The sequence below is a fragment of the Leucoraja erinacea genome, chromosome 33 (assembly GCF_028641065.1).
Source record: "Leucoraja erinacea ecotype New England chromosome 33, Leri_hhj_1, whole genome shotgun sequence".
Taxonomy (NCBI): Eukaryota; Metazoa; Chordata; class Chondrichthyes; order Rajiformes; family Rajidae; genus Leucoraja; species Leucoraja erinaceus.
Window position 1 is genome coordinate 18,346,130 of NC_073409.1, and position 10,913 is coordinate 18,357,042.

At 42.3% G+C, this 10,913-nt stretch overlaps 1 protein-coding gene across 1 annotated transcript; it reads left to right on the plus strand.

Annotated features, from left to right (window-relative positions):
* Positions 1 to 1,694: 1,694 nt before the first annotated feature.
* Positions 1,695 to 10,347, plus strand: si:dkeyp-59c12.1 (Ras-related and estrogen-regulated growth inhibitor-like protein). The gene is made up of 4 exons (XM_055661486.1): positions 1,695 to 1,881; positions 2,537 to 2,590; positions 2,687 to 2,763; positions 5,728 to 10,347. The coding sequence occupies exons 1-4, from the start codon at positions 1,734 to 1,736 to the stop codon at positions 6,154 to 6,156; spliced, it is 708 nt and encodes a 235-aa protein (XP_055517461.1). The 5' UTR covers positions 1,695 to 1,733; the 3' UTR covers positions 6,157 to 10,347.
* Positions 10,348 to 10,913: the final 566 nt, after the last annotated feature.

Below are 10,913 nucleotides of genomic sequence, written 5' to 3' on the forward strand. Positions count from 1 at the left end.
TATACCCACCACCATGTGTGGGAAAATGTTACCACTTCAAATTCTTATGAAATCTATCCCCCTTCACCTTAAACCTATGTCCTCTGGTTCTCAAGTCAATAGAGTTTATTGTCATGTGTCCCAGATAGGACAATGAAATTCTTGCTTGCTTTTCCATCCCCCACTCTGGGCAAATAAATCAATTTTACAGAAAAAAAAAATCATATTTTAACCTGAAGAGACAAAGACCCAACACAGTATTTCTCAATGATAGATGGCTATGTTGCAGAAACGCACCCAGTTTGTTTCCACTCATTCTGTCTGCCCATCACTTACACACTCTTCCCTTCAGGCCCCATTGTTTCTGCACATCCACCCCACCTCCCTTAGTTGGCCCACACATACCCTTCCTTTCCCATCGGATTCCATCACCACAGTACACGTGACAATAAATTAAACTCAAACTCAAACGCAAACTTGATCAAGGAGGCATCATGGGATGTTGGCCTTCATTAGTTGGGGGCATTAAATAAATGAGCAGGGAGATTATGAAACATTGGTTGGATACTAAGTGCTGCCCTGATCACCATGCTATAGCAAGGAAGCAATGGTGTGGGAGAGGGTCCAGAGATTCACCCAGAGGTTGATTGGGATGGAATACTTATAAGGAGAGAATGGACGAGCTAGTCTTCTCTGGTGTGGAAAAAGTGGCATAATTAAGGTACATAAAATAATGATGAGTGTAGATAGAGAAGACGGCAGTGTAGATTAATGTAAAATAAGTAAGTAAGTAAGTAAGTAAGTAAGTAAGTAAGTAAGTAAGTAAGTAAGTAAGTAAGTAAGTAAGTAAGTAAGTAAGTAAGTAAGTAAGTAAGTAAGTAAGTAAGTAAGTTTATTGGCCAAATATTCACATACAAGAAATTTGCCTTGGTGCTCCGCCCACAAGTAACAACATGACATACAGTGACAGTTACGAGTGACTCAGAGAACACTAAACATTAATAATAATAAATGTGGACATAGATTCAATTTGAGGGGATAAGAGATTGAGAGGGGATCCGACTCCTAGTTCAGGTTACTTTAATGTCACGTGTACCGAGGTACAGTGAAAAGCGTTTGCTGCGTGCTAACCAGCCAGCGGAAAGACAATACATGATTATAATCGAGCCATTTACAGTGTATAAATACATGATAAGGAAATAACATTTAGTGCAAGATAAAACCAGTAGAGTGCGATCAAAAATAGTCCAAGGGTCAACAAGTCTTTGACTGTTGGCTTTCCCATGAATTAGATAACAAATGGCCATGATGGATTACTTGAATGTTGTCCAAATAATTTGTTCTAAGTACAGTCCAGTAGGATAAAAATAAGAAATGTTTCTTGACTTTTATCAGTACGGAACCAAAAATAGCTTCAAAGTCATGCATTAAGAATATTTCCAATTTCTTTTTCCCCGAAAAATCCAGATTTCTTTATCCTCGCAAGTCTGGAGAAATGATCCAAATGCAGCATTCCGCAGAAATAAAGTAAGAAAACACAACCAATATTTTCAGTGAAAAGCATTTTTTTTCTCTCTGAGTTCTGGTGAATCTGGATCTTTTAGTGTGTTAGTGACACCAGCAGGGGGCTGTGGTTTCTGATCACTGAATCTCTCTCTCTCTCTCTCTCTCCCCCCCACCCCCCCCTTTCCTCTTTATATATTAAACAGCAGCGGTCTCGTCCACAGTTCAGTTCAGTTCCGAAAGCAGGAGAGATGTGGGCTGATCTTAAGATAAAAGCTGCAAACGGTTCTGTACATTCCCTCCATGAGCGGGAAGCACTTGCTCTGACAACTATCCCACCTCCGTCGAGAATGGAAGCTAATGTTGTGATGCTGGGAGCAGACAACGTTGGAAAATCTGGTATGTTTATCGGCACATTGTCTATTTATTGCGATTGCCCATTTATGCATTTGTCCATTTTATTCATTCATTTATTTTTTATTTTATTTATATAATATAATTTTATATATAATAGATCAAATTTTTATGTAATATAATATATATAATTGTATATTTTATAAGTGTGTTATATATATGTGTGTAAACTTATACTCATTTATATATATAAAAAGTTAAACGTATATATGTAATTTCCATATGTATATACACATATATATATTTATATATGAATTTGATATATATAAATGTGTAAACTTATATTATATATATATATAGAATATATTTGAAAGTTATATACCAAAGTTATATAACACACATAAGTATACATCTACAAAATACAAAAGTATAAATGTGTAGGAAGGACCTACAGATGCTAGTTTAAACCAAAGATAGACAAAAAAGCTGGAGTAACTCAGCAGGACAGCCAGCACCTCTGGAGAGGTGACGTTTCAGGTCGAGAATCTTCTTCAGACTAGGAGTTCTATAAATATATGTACAGATGTATTTCATTGTTCTGTTTCGTGACATATTACAGTAAAACACTCTTGAATCTTGACAACGTAAGCGAACATGTTTGCCCAGTCCTGATTTTAATCAATTTGCTTCTGTTTTCCAGCTTTAACTGTTCGGTTTTTAACAAGACGATTCATTGGTGAATATGGAGACATAGGTAAACATTTTATTTGCAATCATTCAACTGCTTTCGAAATATTTTTGTTGTGGTTGTTGAAAGGCTGGGTTTTTATGAAGTTCATTTCTTTTCTAGAATCAGTCTACAATCACAATGTTACTGTTGCTGGGAGGCACGTCGCCTTCAATATTTGGGATTCACCATTTGCTCAGGTAAGAGAATGAAGGGATTAAATGGTGATGGTTATCTCGCCTGATTTCTGTTAGGACTTGCTACACTGTGTACGATACAGCAGTTAAAGCAAACCATCCATTCTCTGAACGTACAATGGACTGGTTCTTAATGTAGGAAGAATGTTCTTAATGTTTTTAATCAGTAGATGCCATCAGCTTCTTGGTTCCTTTAAAATCTATGTAACAAGTTCAATTGGCATGCATTAATATTGGAAGCAACCACCACCATTCTCTTAATGGAACATTAACCAGATCTCAGTTTTGGTGGTAAATACACCTAGTTGCCATGCCATACCAATGGTATATGCTGTCATATGCTGCGAGAATGGAGCAGCTGGGCTTGTACACTCTGGAGTTTAGAAGGATGAGAGGGAATCTCGTTGAAACATATAAGATTGTTAAGGGCTTGGACACACTAGAAGAAGGAAAAATGTTCCCAATGTTGGGGGAGTCCAGAACCAGGGGCCACAGTTTAAGAATAAGGAGTAAGCCATTTAGAATGGAGACGAGGAAACACTTTTTCTCACATAGATTTGTGAGTTTGTGAAATTCTCTGCCTCAGAGGGCGGTGGAGGTCGGTTCTCTGGATGCTTTCAGGAGAGAACTAGATAGGGCTCTTAAAAATAGAATAGTCATGCTTTCCAATGGGTGAATCGCAGCCATGCACAATATTCTTTAGGAAAAAATTTATATGATATTGGAGAAGGCAGGACGGGGGGTACTGATTGGGGATGATTGCCATTCTTAAATTATAATGAAGAATTCATTGCTGGCTCGAAGGGCCATGGTCTGCAAACTCTGGATGCTTTCAATGGAGTCTAATGCTGTAAATACAGCAACAAGATATTCATGGTCCTCTTAATTCAACTGTTTTCGAAATATTGGTTTGTGGTTTTGAAAGGCTGGGTTTTTATGAAGTTCATTTCTTTTGAATGACTGTTGCTGGGAGGCAGTCCCTTCAATATTTGGGATTCACCATTTGCTGCATGTAAGAGGAATGAAGGGATTAAATGGTGATGGTTTATCTCGCCTGATTTCTCTTGCTAACTGTGTACGATACAGCAGTTTAAAGCAAACCAATGAACGTACAATGGACTGGTTCTTAATGTAGGAAGAATGTTCTTAATGTTTTTAATCAGCCCCTTCCTTTAAAATCTATGTAACAAGTTCATTGTCTGATTTGTCTAATTTCACCAGTCAGTTTTGGTGGTAAACAGCCCAGTGATTTCTGGATTGAATGAGAGGGGTCTAATAAACTAATGTTGGGGGAGTCCAGAACCAGGGGCCAAGTTTCCAAATTTGCCATTTAGAATGAAGACGAGGAAACATGAGTTTGTGAATTTCGTCCAGCTAGATAGGGCTCTTAAAAATAGCAAATTGGGCTGGAACGGGGTACTGATTGGGGATGATCAGCCATGATCACATTGAATGGTGGTGCTGGCTCGAAGGGCCAAATGGCCATACCCCTGCACCTATTGTCTATTGTCTAATGTTGTAAATAACAGCAACAAGATATTCATTATCCTCTTAATAAACTTGGTTCAAACATTTTATTTGGCTTTCCAATGGGTGAATTCGCCAGCCAGCACAATATATTCTCTAGGAATAAGGGGGAGATCATTTCCGATATTAGTGATTGAGCAGTGATTTGGAAAGAGTCTGCAGTCCACAATAGACAATTAAGTATGCAAATCTGCTGTGAACATTGATTTCTCTAATTTCAAGTAACCCCTGCACTCTCTCCACCCCTCCCCCTCTCCCCCACCCCAGTCATCCCACACTATTTGCATCACTGTATCCCTTTGTTATCCCCTCTTCCCCAGCCAACAATGGGCCATTATGGGATCCACCCTTCTGTGGTCATCAGTTGCCGGCCCTGCTTAGTTCTGGCCTCTTCTTACCTCCACCTCCCTCGTACTTTCAGTCCGCAGAAGGGTCTCGACCCGAAGCATCACCCATCCTTTTTCTCCACAGATGCTGCCTGACCCACCGAGTTACTCCAGCACTTTGTGCCTAGCCCATGAAAATCCGGGACTTCCTTTCTGTTTTACCTTGCTCCTCCACAAACTTCACCACGCAGCTACTTGCATGTTATCCCTGCAACTGACATACTTGGAAGAACACGGCACACATCCAAAAAATCCATTAAACTTCCTGGAAAATATGAGGAATTGTCCATTCAAGAGGATGATGATTTTTAGTTACTTCCAACAAAGTTCTTTACCACAAAACTTATCTTTTACAAATCATTTTTTTAATATTGTTGGATTAAATAAAATATATCACATTACTCTCTGCCTCTCAATCTTTCCCTCAATCCCATTTATTTTGCCATCTCTTTCTTTTGCTCTCAATACATGACTTGCAATCAAATGTTCTAAAACGTGTACATAGAAACATAGAAAATAGGTGCAGGAAGAGGCCATTGGGCCCTTCGAGCCAGCACCACCATTCATTGTAATCATGGCTGATCATCCCCAATCAATAACCCATGCCTGCCTTCTCCCCACATGACGTCTGGGTGATGGAGAGTGATTATCAGAACCCTCTACACTGTTGTCCAAGGAGACTCAGTGGAAGAAGGGGAAGGAAATGAGGCAGAAAGTCCAAGTAAAGAGTTTAGAATAAGAGGTTTGCAGAGGTAGAGTTGCTGCCTTACAGCGCCAGAGATTCTGACCACGGGTGATGCCTGTTTGTACGTTCTCCCCGTGACCACGTGGGTTTTCTCTGGATGCTCCGGTTTCCTCCCACACTCCAAAGACGTGCAGGTTTGTAGGTTAATTGGCTTTGGTAAAATAGTAAACTGTTCCTAATGTGTACAGGAACGTGTTAGTGTGCGGGGATTTCTGGTCAGCACCGACTTGAAGGACATGTTTCCATGTTGTTTGTCTAAACTAAACTAAACTAAACTAGACTAAAGTCAACCCTCTATTTCTTTTGAAGGATCGACTGAATAGTAGCTGTGGAAAGGAGAAACAGATCCAGTGGGCAGATGGTTTTGTGTTGGTCTACAGTATCTGTGACCGGGCCAGCTTTAACATAGTCCGGCAGCAGATCCAACTCATCAAGTCAATGAAAGATTACCCTAGCACCGAGCGAGCTCCCATCATCATCGTGGGTAACAAGCGGGACCTGTGTCACTGTCGAACCGTCTCCAGTGAAGAGGGGAGACTCTTGGCTCTGGCAACCCACTGTGGCTTTTGCGAGATCTCCACTGCGGAGACCTACCATGGCGTGCTGGTGGCCTTCCATAGCCTGGTGGACAGAATCAAGGAGTCCAAGATGCTGACTGTCAGGAAACCAGCCGGGATCAAGGGCATTGTCCGGAGTATGTCTGCTGTGTTCACAAGAAGGAGAACAGATTCCTTGTGAACATGCCTGCATATCCACTGCTCAGCACTGCTTATTTAGCACGGACTCTTGCCTCAATACATTGTATTCTTAGTCGCAAGGTTTACATCAAAGGTCACGGCTTATTGTCATTTTTGGGATTTTTAAAAGTCCTTTTCTCCTCTCTCACAGTTTGTGGGGACTGGTGGAGCTAAATGTCAGGCTGCACCTAACATGGGAGCCTCACTGATAAACGTGGCTGATTCTCCATGTTAAATGTGGCATATTTGGCCAATGTAGTCTATCTTCCGCACCCATTCACACATTATACAATGGATGGAGACCAAGCACAGGTACCAGCGCTGATTCTCCTCTCCCCGTGGCTCTAAACTGCCTGTAGATTCAGAATTAGGGATGAAATCTGATACCTATTCTACTAGATGAGCATTTACCCAACAAACTGCAGAAGATTATCCCAAAGGTTTAGTTCTAAAAGACTAGCCCATTTTCCCTGGACTTTGATGAACTGTTGGATACAGACACACTTAAGCACAGGATTGGCGATCGTTACGCTGAACACCTCCGATCAGTCCGCCTTAACCTACCTGATATTCACGCACCTCCTCCAACCTCATCTACTATATCCACTGTTCCAGGTGTCAACTTCTGTCCATCGGCGAGGCCAAGCGCAGGGTCGCCGATTGTTTCATTCAACACCTCTGCTCAGTCTGCCTAAACCTACCTGATCTCCCGGTGGCTCAGCACTTTAACTCCCCCTCCCATTCCCAATCTGACATTTCTGTCCTGGGCCTCCTCCATTGTCAGAGTGAGGCCCAGCGCAAAATAGAGGAACAGCAACCTCATATTTTGCTTGAGTAGCTTAATCTCCAGCAGGTGTGAACATTGACTTCTCTAACTTCAAGTAGCCCTTGCTTTCCCTCTCTCTCCATCCCCTCCCCTCCCCAGTTCTCCCACCGTCTTACTGTCTCCGACTACATTTTATCTCTGTCCCGCCCACTCCCCTGACATCAGTCTGAAGAAGGGTCTCGACCCGAAATGTCACCCATTCCTTCTCTCGAGAGATGCTGCCTGTCCCGCTGAGTTACTCCTGCATTTTATGTCTACCTTCGATTTAAACCAGCATCTGCAGTTCTTTCCTACATCAACAATTGAGGTTGTTGGCTACCAATAAACCAGCATGGTTCAAACCAGGTGAATGTTTCTAAGCCTGTCATTAGGTTTCATTTTACAAGTATTTTACATATAAAATAAGTATTTAATCGAAAACCTATTTGGATGAATAATCCCAATAACACACTTCCTAATTGGTACCTTACAATGTGGTGAGGTAGCATTTTGAGACTTGTGTTTTAAGACTCGTTCTAATGGCTGAATTGGGCATTTTAAGCGTCAATCTTGATTTTTCAGTTTATAAATGACCTAAATGATAAACTAATACTTGGCCTAAAGTGCACGTTGATAAAGTGCATTATTTTGTTCAACGGTTACTTCCAGTGAAGTGTGAACCAGGAGATGTAGGGGATGTTGCCTTGTTTTCCTCTATTCTCTGTGAATGGATGAGGTTGAATCACTAACATACTCGATGCTGTGGGGCCAAGCTATCTATTCCCTTCTCCACTCTCGAAAGCCCTCACCATCTCAATGACAAGATCAACATGAGACAAACCCATTCCACCAACCTTCCTCTATTCAAAGGACTGATGTTCTCACCAACCCTATTGCTACAATTAATTATTTCTTAAATAAGCACATATTTTGTCACCAGTGTTTTTTTGTTATACAAATAATTTGTTGGTATGCATATAACAGTTTATGCACATTAGAGTCTGTTGTACATCAATTTAGTTTTTAACTTTGTAGAGGTGACAGTCTGTTTGGCACAGACATTGTGGGCCGAAGGGCCTGTTCTTGTGCCTTACTGTTCTGTAGTCCAGTACACCATACTGGGGCTGAACATCACAAAAAATCATTGCTCCTCATGTTAATCAGGGGTCAATAGGATTTTAGATATTTGGGGAATCTGTGAACATGGGATCAATGCAAGTAAGTGGCGTTGTGGTAAATGATCAACAATGATCGATCTGAGTGATTAAGGGCGGCACGGTGGCACAGCGGTAGATTTGCTGCTTTACAACGCTTGCAGCGCCGGAGACCCGGGTTCGACCCCGACTACGGGTGCTGACTGTACGGAGTTTGTACGTTCTCCCCGTGATCACATGGGTTTTCTCCAGTTTCCTTCCACACTCCAAAGACGTACAGGAATGCAGGTAAATTGGCTTGGTAAACGTAAAAATTCTCCCTCGTGTGTGTATGATGGTGTTAGTGTGTGGGGATCGCTGGTCGGCATGGACCCCGTGGGCCGAAGGGCCTGTTTCCGTGCTGTATCTCTAAACTAAACTGATAAGGGATGGGCTTTATTAGCCTGATGACCTTTTCCTCCGTTCTCAATGATTCTTATGCTGTCTTGAGGAGAACCATCGTGCTGAGAGATCACACAGAGCTCCTGCAAACATTCAAACAACAATGAGCTTCTGCTTGACATGAAACAGCGTAGGGAAGAGAAACATTTATCTTCTTTAAACAGTTTCTCCCTCGATCTCCGCAACCTATTTATTGAACCTGGTCAAAGATAAATAGCGTCTATGAAATGACTGTGGTAATAATATATAAAAATGTCAAATGTAACTTTTATATTGTAAATATACAGGTTTTTATGCAAAGATGATGTAACGCTTTATTGACTGGTTTATTTTATTCAATGTGCTGCTGAGACTAAGTTGTTAACAATAAAGTTTCTCACTTGTGAACAGATATGTAGCCCTTGTTTTCTTTTTCTCCTGAACCTGTGTGCTGAATAAATGTCACACATAAGGTCATAAGTGAAAGGAGCAGAATTAGGCCATTCAGCCCATTGTCTACTTCGCCATTCAATCATGGTTGATCTATCTCTCCCTTCTAAAACCCTTTCTCCTGCCTTCTCCCCACAACCCCTGGCATCTGTACTAATCAAGAATCTGTCTATCTGTGACTGGCCTAGCGGTGGAAGGAGCGTTACCTTGGCTGTGATAAGCGAGCAGGCAAAGCCAGCAATTAGCCGATAAATCCTGCCTTCAGTGCTGGGTCTGCCCTGAGTAAACTGACTTGCCAGGGGGCAGGGGAGAGGAGGGTATAACTGCTGCTGCCTCACCACTCCAGGGACCTGGGTTCAATCCCGGGGTGGTACAGTGGCACAGCTGGCAGAGTTGCTGCCTCACAGCGCCAAAGACCCAGGTTTGATCCTGACCTTGGGCTCTGATTGTGTGGAGTTTGCACGTTCTCCCTGTGACCGCCTGGGTTTACCTCCTGGCGGCTCCAGTTTCCTCCCACATCCCAAAGACGTGTACGTTTGTAGGTTTATAGGGCTCTGTAAATTGTCCCTGGTGCGTAGGGAGTGGGATGATGTGGAACTAGTGTGAACAATTTAGGGACAATTTTACAATTTTTTCACCTAAACCAATTAACCTACAAACCTGTACGTCTTATGGAGTGTGGGAGGAAACCGGAGCACCCGGAGAAAACACACATGGTCACATGGAGAACGTAGAAACTCCGTACAGACAGCGACTGTGGTCAGGATTGAACCCGGGTCTCTGGCGCTGTTAGGCAGCAACTCTACCCCTGCGCCACCGTGCCGCACAGTTCTCCTTGTTCTCCTCTTTGCTCTCCTAATACCTTTGCAATCAAGGCAGCATTCTTTACAACCCCATCAACAGCAGCATCCAAAAACCTCCACGTCTTTCCTATAATGGGATGTCCGCAACTGCACGCAATGCTCCAAACAAAGTCTAATAGATAAATATGACCAATTCTTAAGGAGTTGGTCTCCTTCCATCGACTTTTTGGAATCATGTGATGCAGCGGTACCGTAAAGATTGCTGATTTCAGTTCATGACGCGGATAGATCTACATCTCCGAATACAGATTTGAAAAATTCTCTTTTAAGGGGCCTTCTCTTCTATTTCTACTTTCCACTTTCTCTCTTCCTTTTTTATTTTTTATATACACACTTCACGTTTTTCTACTCTCTACCATCTATTTTTCCACTTTTTCCTCATTCTATTGTTTTCTTTTTCTTGTCTTGCTTACTTCCTTCTCATAACATAAAACTAGAGGTTGTACATAGAATGGATTACGGTATTACATAGTTGGCACCTAAAATTAGGTTCCACTGTACTGTTTTGTGCTTCTAATAAAATAAACAAAAAAAAACAAAAAAAACAAAGTCTATAACCAAAGGACTTGTAGAGCTACATATGTGACGTGTGTGTGTGATTGTCAGATATACCGATGACAGAACAATGAAATTCCTACTTGCAGCAGCATGACATGTGGATAAATACAGTAACAAGCCTGCAAACACTGGCCCTACGGCCCGGCAAGCCCATGCTGGCCATTGATCGCCCATGCACACTAGTTCTCTGTATTCCCGTCTCCTCACCCACTCCAGCTCTCAATCCCTCAACTGATCAGCCCCTCTTATTTCAGTGGCACAGCTGGTGGAGCTGCTGCCTCACAGCACCAGAGACGCAGGTTCAATGCTGACCTCGGGTGCTGTCTGTGTGGAGTTTACATGGTCTCCCTGTCACCACACGGGCTTCCTCTGGGTACCTCGGTTCCCTCCCACATCCCAAAGACGTGCAGGTTTGTGGGTTAACTGGCCTCTACAGATTGCCCATAATGTGTAGGGAGTGGATGAGAGTGGTGAGTCTGTGGAATTCTCTGCCTCAGAGGGCGGTGGA